This window comes from Convolutriloba macropyga, chromosome 1 (assembly GCF_964194025.1).
Source record: "Convolutriloba macropyga chromosome 1, txConMacr16.3, whole genome shotgun sequence".
NCBI classification, from domain to species: Eukaryota; Metazoa; Xenacoelomorpha; order Acoela; family Convolutidae; genus Convolutriloba; species Convolutriloba macropyga.
In genome coordinates this window covers 76,214,599-76,237,565 of record NC_134468.1, presented here as the reverse complement: position 1 = coordinate 76,237,565, position 22,967 = coordinate 76,214,599, and the positions used below count along the sequence as shown (strand labels likewise).

The 22,967-nt window shown below is 34.2% G+C and overlaps 1 protein-coding gene across 1 annotated transcript in view; it reads left to right on the top strand.

The window, feature by feature from the left end:
- Nucleotides 1–22,967, top strand: part of LOC142350615 (uncharacterized) — a 126,994-nt gene that overhangs the window by 49,148 nt on the left and 54,879 nt on the right. Inside the window, exon 8 of the mRNA XM_075402546.1 lies at nucleotides 11,885–12,338. Coding sequence (XP_075258661.1) covers nucleotides 11,885–12,338 — 454 coding nt within the window. The remainder of the gene's footprint in view (nucleotides 1–11,884; nucleotides 12,339–22,967) is intronic.

The following is a 22,967-nucleotide window of genomic DNA, read 5'->3' as shown; positions in this document are numbered from 1 at the left end:
GTGATTTTGTTGCTGAACAAAATGAAGAGTGGTTTTTGAAAAGCGAAAAGGGAGTGGTTTTTTGTTCATATCGCTGTTTTCTAGAGAGCGAGAAGTTTAGATGCAAAAAAACTCTGTAAGCGAGCGAAATTTTTTATTCACGTGCAGCATTTTAAAGCAGTTTGTTTCAATTTTTAATTAGCTTTCTTTATCTGTTCACTTATTATTTTTGATGACTGTTTTCATTGGTTTCCTGATGGGTTATATGTGTACCCATATTATTGTTTCAATTACGTAAACTAATTAACGTCAAGTCTCTTTAACTCTATAAAAGACCAAATTTCTCGTTCTCGCTAGTGGTTTTGTTGTTCACATTCCGCATTTTGAAATTAATTTTCAGTTTTTTTTCAAAATTTGAGCGATCAGATTTTTTTTGGAAATAGTTTTCCCATTTCACTCATAGTCCGTTCTAGATCTAGTTTTTGTTTAGTCAATGAAAGTTCTTTGAATTGCACGTCAGGACTTGTCCTGCTGTTTTTTAATTCGTCGTCTCCGTCAATGATTCTTGCGACCTGACTTCTTGAAATTGACTTTGGCAATTGCAGTGACTTCTACCGCTTTGCATTTCAAATTTTTGTACGTGACGTCATTTGTTTCTGACTGACCTCACTCAAAATGACTTCTGAAATCGGGTAATGAACTTCAATTTTTATGAAAATTTACTAGTTAAAGATTTATAGTGTTCATCTAAGTAGTGCCAAACGTATATGCACTAATTCTTGTGTTATTAGATTCTTGATTTTTTGAATTCCAATATTATTTTGAAAAAGCTCTGTTTGAGTTTTTCCTTATAGAGCGTATGTGTCTCATAAAAATGACAGTACGAATCTAACCCAAAAAGTCTAGTGGTCTATTTATTGACTGGCGGTCAATCTGTGAATCTTATTTCTTTAGTTGTTTCATGTCCTGGAAGACCACAAGCGTCTATCGCGGCTTTTTTCCGGCAATCAGCTGGCTATGTTTTCAGTCTTGTGAAAAAAAGATTGCAGTGAGCTCAATTTATTTGTTGAAAAGCTAATTGAGAAAAATGTGTTTGAGCAAATTTTCGGTTTTCAATTTGAGGTGATGTACATGTTCTAATGCTGGATAGTTGCTGATATTAAATTAATGAAAGAGCAGCTAATGGTTTGTATGACTTAGGCAGTATTTTTTCATAAAACTTTTGTGATTTTAAGTACTGCACGATTCTCTAGTTGTCATTATTAACCTTTTTTTTCTTATTAATGGTTGTTCTTATTGGCCTCATAATGAGATATAGTGGAAGCGATTTTATAGTTTTAGTTTGCATCTTACGGTTTCGGCGACTTCAACTATGGGACTACTTGTTTCCAAAAAATACATTTATTTTTACTTTTGCCTCTTTTTGTGCTCCATTTGGTTGTCCTATCGACTTGGTCACGTTAATGACAGGTCGCCTTAGCTCTCGTCATCTGTTCACTTATTAGTTGCCGCCCTCATCTTCTCCCGGCTATTTTAGCGCTCCTATTTTTTTACAATTCAAAGAATTTGAATTGTATTGGTGCGCTGTGTTTTTTAAGATGTGTTCACACATTTTTCAATGACTTTGATATTTCGAAACGGGATAAACAGGTAAAGCCCAGCGGGCATTAAGTTTCATTAGAGGCCCAAAGTGGGCTTTAGTAGTCCTGCAAGTGCGTATAGTGGTGCAGCTGCTGGGATAGCCTTAATTAAAGGTTAAAAGGTCATTTTTAGGAGTTTTTCGGCTCAATATGGTGCAATTTGTCGTGTTTTTTTGTGATTTTTTTGAGATTTTTGTTTGATTAGTCTTAGGTTGAAGTTTTGAAAAGCTGATGAAGGCCTTTTGCGAGACAAAATTGCTTGTTATGACCATTTTATGAGCTATATATCGTGCTACTACAAACACAAAAAATGATACTAATTTTTGCAATTTTTTTCAGGTTTTTTGAAAATGCTTGTCTTTTTTTGAGTTTTTCAGCCCTAGGTGTCACGAAACCTCCTCTAGGTTTTGATAAAGGGTTGGATGATAGGTTACTGCACAGTTTCTAGTGGTAATGGAACGGTTTTCAACTTTTTGACATAATGAATTTTAGCATTTTTTGATAAAAGTTGCAAATTAATGTTTTTTGACATATTTATTGTCATCCTTCAAGGTGTTTGAGTCCCAGGGGCGAGAAACCCATATTAGGGGTTGGATAATAAGTTACTGAAAAATTTTTAGTTGCCATGGAATAGGTTTCAACTTTTGAATATCACAAATTTTAACAATGGAATGCTTTTTAACTTTTTAATGTCTCGATTTTTAGCATTTTTTTGATAAGATCTGCAATTTTTTTAATGTTTACTAAAGTTTTTGTCAGTTTTTGATAATCGTCCATTCTCAAGTGCAAGAAAACTTTTTCCACGTTTTGATAAAAAGTTACTGCATGGTTTTTAGTTTCATTGGATTTGTTTTCAACAATTTAACCTTTCGACTTTTAGAAATTGTTTGATAGATTTTGCAATTTTTTTCAAGTTTTTTTTAAAAATATTTGTATTTTATTTATTTTTTCTTGCCTCAGTTGCCAGGTAAACGCATCCATGGCTTGACAGTATTTCATTAAATAGTTGCTAGGGGGCAATTGAATGGCTTTCAACATTTTAATAGAAGGAATTTCTATTTTGAAGTTTGAAATTTCTAAAATTTATTGCCTATCGATCTATGAGCCAATGAATTTTTTATGGCTTGGAATTGGGTTACTGGATAGCCTCTAGAGACACAGAAATGATTCTGAAGATATTTTTATCACGATTTTCAGCAACATTTTCTTATAACTTGCAACTGATTTCTTTTTTTTTCTTCAATTTTTTGGTCATTTTCGAGTTAATCGATCTTCAAGGGAAATGAATATTTTTCAGGTCTTGCAGATATAATACTGGACCGATTTCAGAAACAAAAACTGGCTTTGAACATATTTTTGTAATAGGTGTTTTTAAAGGGAAAAAGTTTTAAAATTTTTGTTTTTGTTTTAGTTTTTGTTTAATTTTGATTCTTTTAGTTTCTCAATTCTTTGGTGATTTTTGTGTTCTGGCTGGCATTGTTCAATTGGTCTATTGGCTGCTGGTCAGGTAGAGTGAGTCTGAGTTTTTCATTCAGTTCTTTGAATTGTATTTCAGGACTTGTCCTGCTATGTTTTTTTACTTCGTCGAATAAAAAAATGTTTCGCTTTACCTCATTTTGCCCGCTTTTTCAACATTTTGCGCGAAATCTTTTTGACTTCTCTAGGCTAGTTTCTCTCTTCTCTCATTCTGCTAAAAGTGATTTTGAACATCAGTTGCTCAGCAAAGCAACTCAAAATGAACAGAGTCAGTATAAAAAATTGAAGTCAGAAATAGAAACGGGATAAACCCATAAAGCCCAATTTTAGATGCCCGCTATTTGAACGTCGTTCCTATAAGTCTTAGTTACAATCTCTAATGCTTATTGGTATTGATAGTAGCCCCTGTAGCCTCTCTCTAAGAAACAGAAGTACGTTATGTTCAACTACGAAATGCCATCAAAATAAATCGGACTTAAAAAATGTTTTTGTACAAAAATCTTTTTTTTTCAATATCTTCTATTCTTTCAATCCCAATCATGCTTATTGGAATCAACGGCGGCTATTTTCCGGCAATCTGCCGGGTATGTTTTCTTTTGATGACTGGTTTCCTTGGCTTTCTGATGAGTTATATGTGTACCGATATTATTGTTTCAATTACGTAGACTCAATCTCGTCAAGTCTCTTTAGCTCTATAATTGCATATGAATTATTCTTTTTGACAAGTTTAGCTCATACATAATGTTTTTATGGACTTAAAGCTATTTGTTCTCAAAACCAGCCGTGCTGCTTTTGCGTGCTTGTTGTTCTGATTGTTGGCTTGGTACTTAACCGCAGTAACGACGGGTGTCATAGAATTTCTGTTGAACTTAAGCTTTTTTCGGTGTTTTAGTTCGTAGCTGTTTATTCGTGTTTACTTTGAGTTCATTTTTTCTCGAAAATGTGTGTTTTGTTTTGAATTTTGAACCATTCTGGTTCATCTATGTGGATTCTAGTCTCAATCTATTAACAGTTCTGAGTGCTTTTCTAATGAGATCAGGGCGAATCCATTTCATGATTCTAGTTTTTAATAGCCGCTCAGCGATAGCTGGGTTTATTATTGGCCTTCTCTTGGTTTTTACGACTCGAAGAGGAGTATTGTTTTTTTAAGGTTTTTTTACCGGAAGTGCTATTCGTTCAGACGCTGTTTTGTCCTGGAAGCGAAAGTGAGTAAAATTGCCGTGTAAACTATTTTTTTCTGAGCGAGAGAAATTTTTTGATCAAGCGCTGCGTTTAGTGAATGACTTTACGACTTTGAAAAGTAGTTTTTGACTGAATGGCACATATAGATAACCGTTTTTAGCCGTTTTTTTTCTTCTAAGCGGCCCAGTATTTTCGCTTGTAATTTGGTTTTTTTGTTGAAATAATTTTTTTTCGATACCATTTTGAAGTGTAAAGCTCGAAAATTGATACCACAGTGTTTTGCAGAGCCTGAAAATGCGTTTCAAGTTAAAAATTGGCACATAATTCTTGATTTTTTAGTTAATTTTTGGCTTTTTTATATTAATTTCTTCATTTTTGGATCTTTTAACCGTCTTTTTGTCAAAAATCGGTTAATGTGGCAACTTTTATCTGATAATCTATATACTCAACGCCTCTTTCTACCTTTTCTACCTCGATGTACTTTCGTTTTATAAAATTGTACGTATGCTAATCCGATTTTGGTAGTTTTTTTTCAAATTTTGTTCTAGTTTTCTTAGTATTCTGGTTTCAATTACTAGAAATAGTCTTGTTGTGCAACTTTTGGGACTTTAATTTCGTTTCAATAAAAATTCAATCATTTTTTCACCTTAAGTTTTTGAAAAACAGTTAAAATTTTTTCATAAATGCAGTCTTAAACATTTTTCGACCTTTTTATGCAAAACGTTTCACTGTTTCGTAATTTTGAATTCTGCCTTCTCTTTTTTTGTCCTGTTCAGGAGGACGGATCTTTATCTCGGTTGTCTCGTTGTCTTTTCTATGTCTCGAATGCTGAACAATGAAATAAATGTGTTCGTTTTTTTTCTTTTTCAATTTGATTTCTAACTTTCAAAAATCAAGAATTAGTCTTCGTTACGGCGTTCCTTACTTTGTGTCCACATTCTTCACATTCTAGTTTGTATTATTCTAGATTTGTCTTGGCACCCACACTTGTACTGGCTATTTTGATTTTTTCAGTTGTTGAAAAATTGAATGATTTCTGCTTTTTCTTAGATTTTCGTCATTTCTTTGGTTTGCAATTGATTTCATTCAAAATAAGGCAGTACTGAGAGTTTGCTAGAAAGCCTTTTCGAAACTTTGCACTTTATACTACCTTTTGATTTTTCTTCCGGCCTTGGAATTGTTTTTAAACGATTTTTTGCCTTTGAATATTATTCTGTTGCTTGTGTCTTTTCTATGATTATTTTAATTTTTGAATTAGTATGAATCATGTTGTCTAGCATATATACAACAAGGAATAAATATTTGTTTTTTATCTTAATTGCAGTGATTAGAAATTCTAATTGTAGTGGTTTTCTGACTCTTAAATTGGAGCATTTTTTTGAAAAATTTTACTTAGTTTTTAAGTTATTATTATTATTATCTTCAGGTTGCTTTCGCGATCTTTTTGAGATTGGAATCACGAATTATTTGACGGCAATTGATAGCCGTGTCTGTTTTTTCAGCTTATCAGTATTCTGACCGTTCTAATTTTTTTGGATTTTCAATGTTAACAAACGTTTTCAATAATATAAAATTTCGCTGCATTTTGTTTCTCTTGGTGACTATGGTTCAAATTTCACCAATTTTTAGATCAGACCTGAGGAGGTAATGAGTTAAGGTAATGGCCTCAGATTCAATAAGGGGTTTTTGTGAAGTTTTGACGCTTCGAGTCGCTTCCGGAGTTCTTCCGGCTTTTTTTTGTTTTGTTCAAGATTTTTGTTACGACCATATGATGTCACAGCCACTGTTAGTTCATTGTTTCATGCAATTTCAACTGAATTGCGTGCGTGACGTCATTTTTCACTCTTATTGGAGCGCGTTTTTTGTTCATTTGCGTGATTAATTGTTTGGTCACGCGTGACCTACCTCACTCTCAAAAAACGCTCCTCACTCTGAAAGTTGCTCTAATTTAAGGTTATTTAAAAGCAGCTAATAGAATTAGCAGTAAGTTATACAGATTCATAATCAAAATATAACATTTCACCATTTAATGAAAAGTTTGTTTTTGTCTTTCTTTTACTATCTTTTTGAGATTGCAGATCTGCGAAGTTTTTGCGGCCATGTTCTGGCATTTTTTTTACTTCTTCCTGTAGTTTTCAAATCCCGTGATGAAGCAGCGCTTGCCTATCGTTTCAGCAGTTCGTCCGACTGTTTGGTGCTTTGTCGTCGTTTAACTTAATTTGAGTGGGGGCAGGTTTGATTGACTTTCTAAGTTGGCAGAAACTGAATAAGTTGTCAGCTAATGTTTCAACGCTTTTGACGCCATTCGTTTGCAAGAATTTGTGGGAAGTTGTTGGCTGCATTAGGGTTAATGTTACCTTTTGTTATCTTTGTTGTCCCTTGGTTCTATCTATAAAAATGGAATCTGTTTCTTCTGTTTTGATAAAGTTATCTTCAAAGGAATTCAAATTACAATTAGAAGGTTTAGTGACTGTTCTCTATTGATTTTTCGATAATTATGTAATTTTTTTCACGTTAAATTTTTTATTGGTGTAATGTTTTCTATATTGACTGTTCTATTTTGATGTAATTTTTTCACTTGATGTAATTTTGCTATATTGATGTAATTTTTTATTGGTTGTATTGGTATATATTAACCTCTAGTCATTTGAAGCCGCCCTTAGTGATTATAGTTACTCACCCCGCCCCCTCCGACGGAAGCAGGTTGAAACATATTTGAGCTCCCACTAGTTATTTAAGAGCAATTCTTCCGACGTTAGTGGGTTATGTTTTTTATTCAATTTTAATTCTTTTTTTTCAAATTTTCAAAATATATATTTTGCTTAAATTACGCAACTATCAACAACATTGAAATACTTTTTACTCAAGACTTTTTGAAATTTTCCACCTGTGGAATTGATTGGTCTCTTTTTCAACTGTTCAGATCTGCCCGATCAAAGCCAGTTTGTGCAATTTACACACCTTGAGCTATGAGTTTGGAATCAACTTCCAAATTGACAAGCTGCAACTTCGCCAATTTCTGGCTAACAGAAACCAGAGGTCAGGTGGTGACTGGGTCGAATCCGGTGGCATTAAATTGGGCCCAATCAGTGTGAACAGTTCAAGATCGCAACTTGGAAATCAATCTGACATTCAAAGAAAGATTTATTTTTTGAGACTGATAGATCAACGAAGTAAAAGGCTGTTTTTTCTTAATCGTTGTTCAGATGAATCGTTAACTCAGAAAGCACTGCCCGTTACCAGATGTGGATGCTTTGGAAACTGTGCCTTTTTCGGATCTACTGCACTTGACAGTGGTTACTATACTGCCAAGAGCACCTATGAAATGCAACAGAAATTGGGTGTTGCAACTTCAAATGCATCCAGTTCTCCACCAGGTCAGCAAAGCTCTCCTTGAGATCTTTTAAGTTGTTGTTAACCAAAGTTTGAAGTATTTAATTGCTCTCGAAGGAAGTTTGAAGCAGTTGTTGAAAACTTGTGTGAATTTTTATGCAAAATTTGCCTGACCGTTTTCTTGTTGAACATTCTTTCGATCACATTCAGTCACTTCTCGAGTGACTTTTTCACACTTGAGTTTTAATTTTTTTTGAGTGATTAATAGCCGCATCAGCAATTCCTGGCGGTTATTATTGCACTCCTATTTTTTTTATAGCTGCTTTTTTTATACCTCACTCTCAAAAAACGCTCCTCACTCTGAAAGTTGCTCTAATTTAAGGTTATTTAAAAGCAGCTAATAGAATTAGCAGTAAGTTATACAGATTCATAATCAAAATATAACATTTCACCATTTAATGAAAAGTTTGTTTTTGTCTTTCTTTTACTATCTTTTTGAGATTGCAGATCTGCGAAGTTTTTGCGGCCATGTTCTGGCATTTTTTTTACTTCTTCCTGTAGTTTTCAAATCCCGTGATGAAGCAGCGCTTGCCTATCGTTTCAGCAGTTCGTCCGACTGTTTGGTGCTTTGTCGTCGTTTAACTTAATTTGAGTGAGGGCAGGTTTCATTGACTTTCTAAGTTGGCAGAAACTGACTCAGTTGTCAGCTAATGTTTCGACGCTTTTGACGCCATTCGTTTGCAAGAATTTGTGAGAAGTTGTTGGCTGCATTAGGGTTATTGTTACCTTTTGTTATCTTTGTTGTACCTTGGTTCTATCTATAAAAATGGACTCTGTTTCTTCTGTTTTGATAAAGTTATCTTCTAAGGAATTCAAATTACAATTAGAAGGTTCAGATTGCACATATAGATAACCGTTTTTAGCCGTTTTTTTCGTCTAAGTGGCCCAGTTTTTTTGCTTGTAATTTGGTTTTTGTAGAATTTTTTTTCGATACCATATTGAAGTGTAAACCTCGGGATTTGATACCACAGTGTTTTGCAGAGCCTGAAAATGCGTTTCAAGTTTAAAAATGGCACATAATTCTTGATTGTTTAGTTAGTGCTTGGCTTTTTTATATTAATTTCATTTTTGGATCTTTTAACCGTCTTTTTGTCAAAAATCTGTTAATGTGGCAACTTCCATCTGATAATCTATATACTCAACGCCTCTTTCTACCTCGATGTACTTTCGTTTTATAAAATTGTACATATGCTAATCCGATTTTGGTAGTTTTTTTAGTATTCTGGTTTCAATTAAATGAAATTATCTTGTTGTGCAACTTGAGGGACTTAATTTCGTTTCATTAAAAATTCAATCATTTTTTGACGTTAAGTTTTTGAAAAACAGTTAAAATTTTTTCATAAATGCAGTCTTCTCTTTTTTTTGTCCTGTTCAGGAGGATGGATCTTTATCTCGGTTGTCTCGTTGTTTTTTCTATGTCTCGAATGCTGAACAATGAAATAAATGTGTTCGTTTTTTTATTTTTTCAATTTGATTTCTAACTTTCAAAAATCAAGAATTAGTCTTCGTTACGGCGTTCCTTACTTTGTGTCCATATTGTTCACATTCTTGTTTGTATTATGCTAGATTTGTCTTGGCACCTACACTTATACTGTTTATATTGGTTTTTTCAGTTGTTGAAAAATTGAATGATTTCAACTTTTTATTAGATTTTCGTCATTTCTTTGGTTTGCAATTGATTTCATTCAAGATAAGGTAGTACTGAGAGTTTGCTAGCAAGCCTTTTCCAAAATTTTTACTTTATGCTACCTTTTGTAATTTTCTTCCCGCCTGGTAATCTTTTTTAATCGATTTTTTGCCTTTGAATGTTATTCTGTTGCTTGTGTCTTTTCTATGGTTATTTTAATTTTTGAAATAGTATGAAATCATGTTGTCTAGCATATATACAACCTGGAATAAATATTTGTTGTTTTCGTCTTAATTGCAGTGATTAGAAATTCTAATTGTAGTGGTTTTCTGACTCTTAATTTGGAGCATTTTTTTTGAAAAATTTAACTTATCTTCTAAGTTATTCTTATTATCTTCAGTTTGCTTTCGCGATCTTTTTGAGATTGGAATCACGAATTATTTGAGAGCAATTGATAGCCATGTCAGCTTTTTCAGCTTATCAGTATTCTGATCATTTTAATTTTTTTGGATTTTCAATGTTACCAAACGTTTTCAATAATATAAAATTTTGCTGCATTTTGTTTCTCTTGAGGACAGTGGTTCAATTTTCACCAATTTTTAGAGCTGACCTGGGGAGAAAATGAGTTAAGGTAATGGCCTCAGATTAAATGAGGGTTTTTGTGAAGTTTTGACGCTTCGAGCCGCTTCCGGAGTTCTTCCGGCTGTTTTTTGTTTTTTCGTCAAGATTTTTGTTAGGACCATATGATGTCACAGCCACTTTTAGTTCATTGTTTCATGCAATTTCAACTGAATTGCCTGCGTGACGTCATTTTTCACTCTTATTGGAGCGCGTTTTTTGTTCATTTGCGTGATTAAATTTTTGGTCACGCGTGACCTACTCCACTCTCAAAAATGACTTCCTCACTCTGAAATTGACTCTAATTTAAGCTTTTTTAAAAGCAGCTAATAGAAACAGCAATAAGTTATACAGATTCATAATCAAAATATAACATTTCACCATTTAAGGAAAAGGCTGTTTTTGACTTTCTTTTACTATCTTTTTGAGATTGCAGATCTACGAAACTATTGCGGCTATTTTCTGGCAATCTGCCAGCTATGTTTTTTTTACTTCTTACAATTGATAGCCATGTCAGCTTTTTCAGCTTATCAGTATTCTGATCATCCTAATTTTTTTGGATTTTCAGTGTTACCAGACGTTTTTAATATAAAATTTTGGTGCATTTTGTTTCTCTTGGTGACAGTGGTTCAAATTTCACCAATTTTTAGATCTGACCTGGGGAGATAATGAGTTAAGGTAATGGCCTCAGATTAAATGAGGATTTTTGTGAAGTTTTGACGCTTCGAGCTGCTTCCGGAGTTCTTCCGGCTGTTTTTTTTTGTTTTTTCGTCAAGATTTTTGTTAGGACCATATGATGTCACAGCCACTTTTAGTTCATTGTTTCATGCAATTTCAACTGAATTGCGTGCGTGACGTCATTTTTCACTCTTGTTGGAGCGCGTTTTTTGTTCATTTGCGTGATTAAATTTTTGGTCACGCGTGACCTACTCCACTCTCAAAAATGACTTCCTCACTCTGAAATTGACTCTAAATTAAGCTTTTTTAAAAGCAGCTAATAGAAACAGCAGTAAGTTGAGTTTTACAGATTCATAATCAAAATATAACATTTCACCATTTAATGAAAAATTTGTTTTTGTCTTTCTTTTACTATCTTTTTGAGATTGCAGATCTACGAAGCTATTGCGGCTATTTTCTGGCAATCTGCCAGCTATGTTTTTTTTTACTTCTTACTGTAATTTCAAATCTCGTGATGAAGCAGCGCTTGCCTATCATTTCAGCAGTTCGTCCGACTGTTTGGTGCTTTGTCGTCGTTTAACTTAATTTGAGTGGGGGCAGGTTTGATTGACTTTCTAAGTTGGCAGAAACTGAATAAGTTGTCAGCTAATGTTTCGACGCTTTTGACGCCATTCGTTTGCAAGAATTTGTGGGAAGTTGTTGGCTGCATTAGGGTTAATGTTACCTTTTGTTATCTTTGTTGTCCCTTGGTTCTATCTATAAAAATGGAATCTGTTTCTTCTGTTTTGATAAAGTTATCTTCAAAGGAATTCAAATTACAATTAGAAGGTTTAGTGACTGTTCTCTATTGATTTTTCGATAATTATGTAATTTTTTTCACGTTAAATTTTTTATTGGTGTAATTTTTTCTATATTGACTGTTCTATTTTGATGTAATTTTTTCACTTGATGTAATTTTGCTATATTGATGTAATTTTTTATTAGTTGTATTGGTATATATTAACCTCTAGTCATTTGAAGCCGCCCTTAGTGATTATAGTTACTCACCCCGCCCCCTCCGACGGAAGCAGGTTGAAACATATTTGAGCTCCCACTAGTTATTTAAGAGCAATTCTTCCGACGTTAGTGGGTTATGTTTTTTATTCAATTTTAATTCTTTTTTTTTCAAATTTTCAAAATATATATTTTGCTTAAATTACGCAACTATCAACAACATTGAAATACTTTTTACTCAAGACTTTTTGAAATTTTCCACCTGTGGAATTGATTGGTCTCTTTTTCAACTGTTCAGATCTGCCCGATCAAAGCCAGTTGGTGCAATTTACACACCTTGAGCTATGAGTTTGGAATCAACTTCCAAATTGACAAGCTGCAACTTCGCCAATTTCTGGCTAACAGAAACCAGAGGTCAGGTGGTGACTGGGTCGAATCCGGTGGCATTAAATTGGGCCCAATCAGTGTGAACAGTTCAAGATCGCAACTTGGAAATCAATCTGACATTCAAAGAAAGATTTTTTTTTTGAGACTGATAGATCAACGAAGTAAAAGGCTGTTTTTTCTTAATCGTTGTTCAGATGAATCGTTAACTCAGAAAGCACTGCCCGTTACCAGATGTGGATGCTTTGGAAACTGTGCCTTTTTCGGATCTACTGCACTTGACAGTGGTTACTATACTGCCAAGAGCACCTATGAAATGCAACAGAAATTGGGTGTTGCAACTTCAAATGCGTCCAGTTCTCCACCAGGTCAGCAAAGCTCTCCTTGAGATCTTTTAAGTTGTTGTTAACCAAAGTTTGAAGTATTTAATTGCTCTCGAAGGAAGTTTGAAGCAGTTGTTGAAAACTTGTGTGAATTTTTATGCAAAATTTGCCTGACCGTTTTCTTGTTGAACATTCTTTCGATCACATTCAGTCACTTCTCGAGTGACTTTTTCACACTTGAGTTTTAATTTTTTTTGAGTGATTAATAGCCGCATCAGCAATTCCTGGCGGTTATTATTGCACTCCTATTTTTTTTATAGCTGCGAAGCTGTAAGCTGAGCGTAGCTATATTGCGGTGCTCTTGGTTTTTTTGTTTCGTCGTCTGACGCTCTTTTTTCGTTTTACATTTGTTCACACCGCAAAGCTGAAAAAGTCAAATTTTCTGGATGACTTCTTCTTCTCACTAACGGCATTTGCGCGCGTGACGTCATTTCTCACTCGCTTTTGCGAAAGATTTTAGGTTATTTGCGTGATGAGATTTTGATCATACATGACTTACCTCACTCAATAAAATGACTTTTGCACTTTAAAACTTAAGTTCAATTTGAATTTGTTTAAGGTCAAAAGAACTCCTATGTGCAGTAAAGGTCCCTAATAAGAGGCTTCTGTGGAATGAATTTTAACAAGCTGTATTAATTTATTGCTGAATGTTTTTAGCCTGGTTTTTTTGAGTGGCGTCAATTTTTTTTTTCAATTTAGATCTGTATCTGTTTCTCTCTCTATTATATGGCACGCAGGTCTATACTTTCGCAGCTATTCCGGGAATCTGCCGGCTATGTTTACAATTCAAAGAACTCGAATTGTATTGGGGCGCTGTCTTTTTTTAAAGATCTGTTCACACATTTTCATGATTTTTGAAGTTAAATTGGAGTAGTGATTTTGGTCACGCCGAAACAGGAAATGGAGCGAAAAAGCGAGTGGTTTTGCGGCGTGAATTTTCCTCGCTCTAATTTTAAAGTAGAGTGAGAAGACTGTGTTTGAACAAAAATTCGGTTTCTCGGTAGTGATTTTTTGTTCACATGCGGCAATTTCACTTTGATTTATACTGTTTTTTTTCGATTTTTCGGATCGGATATCTTCTAAATGGTTTTCCCAATGCATTCATAGTTAGTTCTAGGTTTAGTTTTTTGTTTGAACCAAATTTCGATTTCTCGCTAGTGGTTTTTTCACATGCGCCATTTTGACATTGATTTTCTGTTTTTTTTTTTATTTTTTTAATCTGATTTCTTTAGAAATGGTTTTCCCAATTCACTCTTAGTCCGTTCTAGGTCTAGTTGTTTGTTTAGTTAATGAAAGTTCTTTGAATTGTACGTCAGGGCTGTGCAGTTGAAGTTTGTGTTCGTGACGTCATTTCTTTTAGGACGATTAGGTCGATTGCGTGACTTGCCTCACTCAAAAAAGACTTCTGAACTCACTTACGGAACTTTTACGGAACTTATGGTATATTTTATGAACATTTACTAATTAAAGGTCAATAATGTGTATCTAAGTAGTGCCAAACTTATATGTTCCAATTCCTGAGTAATAGAGTGTTGAGTTTTAGTATGCAATTTTAATTTTGAAAAAGCTCCATTAGAGCTTTTTCCTTGTAGAGCAAATGTGTCTCATAAAAATGACAGTCCGAATCTAAACCAAAAAGTCTAGTGGTCTTTAAAAAGCTGGTTGTCGATATGTCAATCTTATTTCTTTAGTTGTTTCAATTCATGGTAGGCCACAAGCGTCTATCGCGGCTATTTTCCGGCAATCTGTCGGCTATGTTTTGAATTGCGCGCATTCAGAGATTAAGTATGTTGCTGAATTAAAACCAATTGTGAGAGGAATGTACATGGAACGTTTAACGTAGTGGATAATGCCAGCAACTTCTATCCGAGAGGTTGCGTTCTCGAACACTTTCCAGCCCTTTTCTCTAGCCTATGCCCCTTCGTAATTGTTTGCCTCGTCAGTCGTTCGAGTGGAATTCTTCCGACGTTAGTCGGTTTTTATTTTGGTTTTCTGAAAATTGGTTATAATTCGTCATCTACTTGATCACCTATTATTGCGGAAATGTATTTTTGCGCCTCGAAGCGTTGTAATGTTTGTTTCGCACTCGTGTTCAATTAGTAGAACAAACATTATGTGGCTGTTAAACTATTTGTAAAATTTGACGTGATGTGCAAATAGTTATTTTGCTCAAACCAATTGTCGGGAGATTGGTAGTTGAACAGTAATATTGGTAGCACACAAACTAAAATATTTTCTGTTTAATAGCCGGAAAGCGATACCTGAGGCAATTATTAGCCTTCTCTTGTTTTTTTTATAATCCAGGAATTGGATTGTATTCTGACTCTGTCTTTTTTTGTAAGATGTTCTCACAATTTTTTCAGTGACGGGATAGAATCAACAGGTAAGGCCCACTGGGCATTAAGTTTTATTGAGGCCCAAAGCTGGCATTAAATGTCCTTCAAGTGCTTAGAGTGGTGCAGCTGCTGGGAAAGCGGCCTCAAATCCAGGTCAAAAGGTCATTTTGTAGCTGAGTTTTTTTTTGCCAAGTTTTTTTAGCCGAAACTGGTGAAATTTTTCAATTTTTTTTGTTTTTTTTTCAAGTTTGTTTGATTGGCCTTGAATTGACTGTGAAAGTTTGTGAATGTTGCTAAAGGTTGTTTGCAAGATATATTTAATTTTTTGAACAATTTATGAGCTATATGTTTTGTTCCTACAGACTTGAACACGAAAAATGATACTATTTTTGCAATTCTTTTCAAGTTTTGATAATTTTTGTCGTTTTTTTGAGTTTTTCGAGCCTCAGGGGCAGAGCAATTTCGTCTGGGGTTTGATTAACGGTTACGTCATAGTTTGCAGTGGCAATGGAATGGTTTTCAATACTTTATTATCACGAATTTCAGCAATTTCTTGTTACATTTTGCAATTTTTTTTTCGAGTACTATAAATTTTTTTCTTCTTTTTTTTTAGATTTTTTCAGCCCCAGTTGCCAAGTGACCTCCTCCAGAGTTAAGTGATATCTGCTAGAGCAATCTATTGTTTTTAGCATTTTATCATTACAATTTCGATGAAAATTGAATTTTTTTCAAAATATCTGAGAATTATTGTCACTTTTTTCGAGTACTATAAATTTTTTTCTTTTTTTAGATTTTTTCAGCCCCAGTTGCCAAGTGACCTCCTCCAGAGTTAAATGATATCTGCTTGGGCAATCTATTGTTTTTAGCATTTTATCATTACAATTTCGATGAAAATTGAAATTTTTTCAAAATATCTGAAAATTATTGTCAATGTACCTAAATTATCAATCTGTATGTTTCAATTAATATTTTTAGGGCCTGATTTGGTTTACTGGTTAGCCTATGGAGACAATGGAATTGTTCTGAGGAAATTGGTGTCACAAACTTTAGCAACAATTCCTTAAATTTCCAATTCTTTTCAAATTTTTTTGAAGTTTTTTTGTCATTTTCTAAATTTGTTGATCTTTACGGCCAGTGAAACTTTTTCTGGGTCCTGCAAATTGTTTACTGGACAGATTTCATAGACAAGAAAAGTGGTTTGGAACTTTCCAATTTGACAAAATTAAGAAATTTTCTTTCAATTTTAGAATTTTCAGTTCTTTAAAGTTTTTGTCATATTTTCTCGATATCTTCTTTCTTTGTCATTACACCCCGTTCAAAGCTTGTGCCGCGGTAAATGTGTATACTTAGAAGGATCAAATTGGGCCTTTAGTATAGAAGCTTCAAGAGTGTCGGCAATGATTATATTTTTGTTTAGTTTGATTATTTTAGTTTCCCAAGTTTTCTGATCGTTTTTCTTTTTGGCTGGCATTGGTTAATTGATCTGCTGGTCAGGTGCAGTTGCTCTAAATGTTGCATTCAGTTCCTTGGCTTGTGTTTCAGCACTGGTCCTGCTATATTTTTTTATCTCGTCAACAAGATTTTTGTCACGACCATATGACGTCACAATCACTTCAAATCTGCTTTTTGTTCATTCGTTCGTGCAATTTCAGTTGAATTGCGTGTGTAATGTCATTTTCAAACTTAGTGGAGAGTGTTCTGTTTTCTGTTCATTCGCGTGGTTAAATTTTTAGTCGCGTGTGATTTAGCTCACTCTCAAAAATGAGTCCTTCACTCTGCAATTGAGATAAGGTCAAGTGAGTGTGTTTCATTCTAATTGAAGGGTATTTGAGGGCAACTAATAGAAGGAGGAATAAGTAAAATAGATTCTTAATCAAAATTTAACACATCTCACCATAAAAAAGTTTCTTTTTCGGTCTGTTTCTTTTGCTATCTTTTTGAAACTGCAGTTCTACAAAGCTATAGCGGCTTTTTTCTGGCAATCTGCCAGCTATGTTTTTTTATCTGCATAGTTGAATGCTGAGAGTTTTTGTTTTATGGTTCTTTTAGTTTTCTTTTTGTTTTGCCTTCTGACACTTTTTGTTTTACATTTGTGGACACGGAAAAACCGCAAATGGTAATTTTGTTCAATCACTTTTCAGTCATTAAAAGCATTTGCGCTTGCTTTGTCTTTTCTTACTCTCTTAGGTCAATTTCGCAATGAGGTGCTGATAATACATAACACACCGCACTCAACAAAATATTTTATGCTCTTAAAACTGTGAAATTGGTTTAAGGTCAAAGAAAAGTAGTTTTGTAACATCGTTAACTTCATCAGCTCATTTTTGTTTCTGTCTCTATCTATACTCTACGATACACAAGTCAATTTTGCAGCTATCATCGGCAGTCTGCCGGCTATGTTAACATTTAAATCAATTTTCGAATTGCTGCCGAATTGAGTGTCATGGTTTTTTTTCAAGTGTCGGAGCAGTTGTCAGAAACTCACACCGTGCTTAAGTGTGTAAACTCATTAGTGTTTCTGTTTGTGATAACAATAGTTGTAAGAATTGTTGATGATCTAAATTGTTGCCATCGTTGATTTTTTCGAAAACCTGAAGCTGTGAGGAATTTCCTATTTGTTATTGGACTACTTTTTTCTGCCACTCTTTCCTGGCCCTTGTTGCTAATGAATAGTTGCAAAAATGCAGTCTAATGATCTACACAGTGGAATAATATGCGTAGCTTTTTAATGGCAACGGTAATCAGCATTGTGATCCAGTTCTCATCTATTTTATTAGCCTTCGATGTTGGGTCATAGTTTATGCGGTACCTACACCCCCTCCTATCCCCCTTGCACACCCTTGGCTATATTTTGCTTTTAGATGAAACAACTTTGTTTGTGACTTGTACTTTTGTTTTCTTGTTTTCGATTATTGACATCTGGTTTTGAACGTTGGCTTTTTTCTTTTTTCGAACGTTGGACATCAACAACAGCTTGGTAGTGATTAGGTACTGCTGGTAATGTTCGAAGTCGAAAGGTCATCTTGAGAATTTTTCTTTCCAGAACAGTTTTCTATCCCAATTACAGATCCTGCCGTCTACCTACACCCCCGTCTGCACCCCGTCCATAACCTACATACCTCACCCAACCTACCTACCCCCCCCCCCCACCTACCTCGCCCCCTACCTACCACCGCCAACCCCCTACAACTACTTAACCCCCCCCCCACCCACCCATCTCCTTACTTACCTCCCATTTACATAGACCCTCACAAACCCAATCACATTCCTAATTAAACGTTGGTTGTTTCTAATTTAATATTTTATCTTTATTTCTTTTTTGATATTTTGAATTAGGTAGAGTTAATTAAGAGTTTTAGTCACTCCTCCCATCGCCTAACTGAAACAGGTTGCAATATATTTCAGGTCTCCATAGTCTTTTGAGAGCAATTCCTTCGACCTTAGTTGGTTATATTTTAGTTATAGTGGCCACAATTTTAGCAACACAGAATTTTTTAACTTTGGCAAAATTTTTGTGATTTCTGCTATTTTAAAAATTTTATTAAATATTTTTTCTTTTTTACCTCTTTCTGTCTCTTATATGCCCCGCCAGGTATCTGCTAGGCTTCAGGTTAGTTTAGTTTTGAGTATTAGACACACCAAAAATGTTTTGGAGATTTAGTTTCTAAAAATAAATTTTAAATTGCTCTCAAACGATTTTTGAGGCAATTATTGTGAAGCTGCGTATCTTTTTTATGCAAAATTTTTGCTTGAACGTTTTTGTGTTTTTGTTCTTGTTTTTTAAAATTTTTTATTGATCTCAAATGCTCTAGCAAGATTTTGTTAAAATTTGTGATTTTCAAAATTTTGGAATATTTTCGTCCTTTTTCTGAGTTTAACGATCATTACTGGCCAACGGAGCTTTTCAAGTCTTGCAGATGGGTTACTTGACTTAACTCCAGGGACAAAAAAACGTTTTGAACATTTTCTCGACAAAATCTGGAAGATTTTCTTTTAAATTTCGCAATATTTTGCAAATTTTTAAAATATCAGTTTTTTATTTGATTTATTTACTAACAAGGCTAGAAAACTAAAAGTTGCAGAGTCGAAATAAGCTAAAGCTAGCCTCACTAAACTGTGGTTAGCTGCTGACGAAGCCAACCGCTGGCCGGTCTTTTGAGAGCAATTCACCCGACGTTAGTCGGTTATGTTTGCCTCTTTTTATGTTTATTTTGGTTTTATAATTTAGTCCCATTATTTTTAAAATTAATCGGTTGCTATTGAGGCTTGAATGAGTTTTACTAATGATATGAGTTCATAGCAGTGGTCTTTATGACTTGAACTGTTTGTTTTCAAAAAAAGCAGGTCTAGTGGTCATGTCCGTTAGTCTCAAAAAATGTTTCTCGGCGTTCGGGTGCATGTAACCATCGTTATTTTATCGGCTTCAAAGTTGTTGCTAACGTTTTCACGGATTGTGGTACCATTTGTTTTGAAAAGTTCTATTTGGTGAATTTTTGATTTGGCGTTCTTTTTGTACCTTTTTCAGCTAATAGAACTGGTAATGGTCCATTTATGACATATAAATTATGTATTATGCTGTGATTAAGAATTTTAACATGTGATTAATTTTTTTCTTACTTTGGAGCTACGTTTCTTTCTTTGAAGCAAAGTTTGTTTGTATATGTTTTTAGTATGTAATTTTTTAGTTTTGCTCTTTTTGCGTAGTCTGCTATTGATTTCCTCAAGTTCGCTTCATTATGTACACATTCTAAGGCCGCGTAGTGTCAATGCTTATTTATTTAGTGTTGTTTTTTTAACTTTTATTACAAAACTAGTTTTTTAGATTGGGATTGTAATTCAGAATTTGTCCTGTCGTGATTTTAAATTCGTTTTACTGTTTGTTCGTTTGCACTTATCGGTTGCCTTCTGACTCTCCTCACTCTCTGATTCAACTGAATGGAATTGAAAACTGGTTCAGCAAATTTATGCGAAGACGTCCATTGTCAAAAGCGAAAGCAATAGAAACGGGATGAAGCAATAAAACCCGTAAACTAAGACCTAATGTTTGAAGACAGTAAAACGGCCAGGTTGAATTGGTTTTCCTGCTACATGCCCCGTCCCTATCCATCTCTTATCAGCTACACATTCCCTTCCTAATCATCGAACTCCAACTCCTTACGTACTACTCCCCCTCTGCACGCGTCTTCCCCCTACGTAGATTACCCTCTCTCCCTCTCTTCCCCCCAGACTGCATGCAGATACTATCTGACATGCCCCCTTTAGGCTCACTATCTGAAACTTGCTTGAGTACATTGTATCTAGTTTTCAAGATCCTCAGAAGGCTTAGTTGCTTATTTTTTTTCGGGTTTTATTTTCCAAAGTTTGTTAATAGCCGCCCTCATCTTCTCAGCCGGCTATTATAGCGCTCCTATTTTTTTTACAATTCAAAGAATTTGAATTGTATTGGGGCGCTGTCTTTTTTTTATTACGACTCGAAGAGGAGTACTGGAGAAGTCCTTTTTACAATTCAAAGAATTTGAATTGTATTGGGGCGCTGTCTTTTTTTAAGATCTGTTCACACATTTTCATGATTTTTGAAGTCAAATGCTCTAATTTTAAAGTAGAGTGAGAAAACGGTGTTTGAACAAAAATTCGGTTTCTCAGTAGTGGTTTTTTGTTCACATGCGGCAATTTCAATCTGATTTTTACTGTTTTTTCAATTTTTTGGATCGGATTTTTTTCTAAATAGTTTTCCCAATCCATTCACAGCTTATTTTGGAGCTAGTTTTTTGTTAGAATCAAAATTACATATCTCACTAGTGATTTTTTGTTCTCCCTAGCAGCATTTTGACATTGATTTTCTATTTTTTTTTTGGTTTTTTCATCTGATTTTTTTAGAAATGGTTTTTCCCAATTCACTCTTTGTCCGTTCTAGGTCTATTTGTTTGTTAAATCAATGAAATTTCTTTGAATTGTACGTCAGGACTTGTCCTGCTTTCTTTTTTGTTTCGTCGTCTGACGCTCTTTTTTCGTTTTACATTTGCTCACACAGCAAAGCTGAAAAAGTCAAATTTTCTGATTGACTTCTTCCTCTCACTAACGGCTTTTGCTTGCGTGACGTCAGTTCTCACTCGCTTTAGCGAAAGTTTTAAGTTTATTTGAGTGATTAGATTTTGATCATACGTGACTTACCTCACACAATAAAATGACTTCTGCACTTTAAAACATAAGTTGAATTTGAATTTGTTCAAGGTCAAAGGAACTCCTATGTGCAGTAAAGGTCCCTAATGAGAGCCTTCTATGGAATGAATTTTAACAAGCTTTATTAGTTTATAGCTGAATGTTTTTTAGCCTAGATTTTTGAGCGGCGTCGATTTTTTTTCAGTTTAGATCTATCTGTTTCTGTCTCTATTAGATGGCACGCAGGTCTATTCTTTCGCAGCTATTCCGGCAATCTGCCGGCTATGTTTTTAAGATCTGTTCACACATTTTCGTGACTTTTGAAGTCAAATTGGAGTAGTGACTTTGGTCACGCCGAAACAGGAAAAAGAGCGAATAAGCGGGTGGTTTTGCGCCGTGAAATTTTTTCGCTCTAATTTTAAGAAAAGTGAGAAAACCGTGTTTGAACAAAAATTGGCTTCCTCGCTAGTTGTTTTTTGTTCACATGGGGTAATGTCACTTCGATTTTTACTGTTTTTTAAAATTTTTTGGATTGGATTTTCTAAATGATTTTCCCAGTCTACTCATAGTTCATTGTAGGCCTAGTTTTTTTTGCTTTGAACTAAGTTTCTCTTTGACATGCGGCATTTTGACATTGATTTTCTTTTTTTAAAATTTGTTTGATCTGATTTTTTGGGAAATGGTTTTGCCAATTCACACATAGTCCGTTCTGGATCTAGTTTTTTGTTTAGTCCATGAAAATTCTCTAAATTTTACGCCAGGACTTGTACCGCTATGTTTCCAACATCTGTTCACGCTTTTATCGGCTTTTTCACGTCAGTGAAAAGTCAATTTAGAGTGGTGATTTTGGTCACACTGAAATATTAAAGGAAGCAAAAAATCGAGTAGCTGTGAGGTGTGACTTTTTCAAAAAACCGTTGAAGTGGAGTGAGAAATTGGTGTTTGAACAAATTGGCGGTTTTTGAGATGGATTTTTTTCAAGTGCATCAATTTGACTTCTGTTTTCAGAGTTTCCTATACTTCTGTGCTTTTTAGACGGTAAATATGTGTTCTTATTGTGCCTATTTGCCTTTGCTTTAATTCATTCAGAGGCAGCTAACATTTTTTATGACTTTGCCACTATTTGCCATAAAACAAGATTGAATTTTAGATTTTGCCCCATTTTTTGAAAATTATCTTTTGTCTTATCGCTTAGTATCTTTAATGACAGATCTGATTGGTTGCCGATGTGGCATAAAAAATCCTAATTAATCGCTCAAATTAATGGCCTAATTAATGGCCCAATGGCTAGTGGGTTTCGCCACTACTTTTTCTCAAAAAATTTGAGTGAATTTTTGAGTTCTGCAAGTATTTATTATACTTTTTGATTTTTTATCATTTAGTCTCATTGGGGTCAGTTATCTGATGCTGTTAACAGAAGTCAAGTTTATCGAATTAATCGTTTTTTTCCAAAGCTAGTGCTTTCTATGACACTAATTGTTTCCAATAATAATTATCGAATTATTTGAGTTTTTCTTTTCAATTTTGTCGTCTTAACTATTAGTCTCATTGTTGACAAGTGTGATTGATTCGCTAAAAACGCTTTAACTAATGCAAGTCATTTCAGTTCATAGCGATGCTTTTTTGATCTATACGCTTGTTCGTTTTCAAAAGGGTCTTAGTGGTTTTTTTATTTTTGCTGGGATTTGTTGTACTTATTGCTGTCTTTTTTCTTAATCTCACTGATGACAAGTCTCAATGGTAGTCCTTGAGGACTCAATTATTTTATGTAATTCTATCCTTCAGTTGCTGTTGCGTTCTGTGGCTTATACTCAGTGTTTTCAAACATTTTCAGCGAGTTTTTTTTTTAGATTTTTGTTTTTTTTTTAATTTTTGTTTTTTTTTTCTATTTAATATCTTAGTGAGTGGACTCATCGACCTTTAATTGCATATTGATAGTGAGATATAGTGGAATACAATTGACACTTTGAGATCATGTCAGTTGTTTTTTAATGTTAATCCTGTCTTTTCAAAAAAATAACAGTTGAATTTTCAGTCTAAGTCACGCAATTGCCTACAAGCAGATATGAAATCATGGACACAAATTTTAACTGTAATTCAGTAGAGGTCACTGAATTCA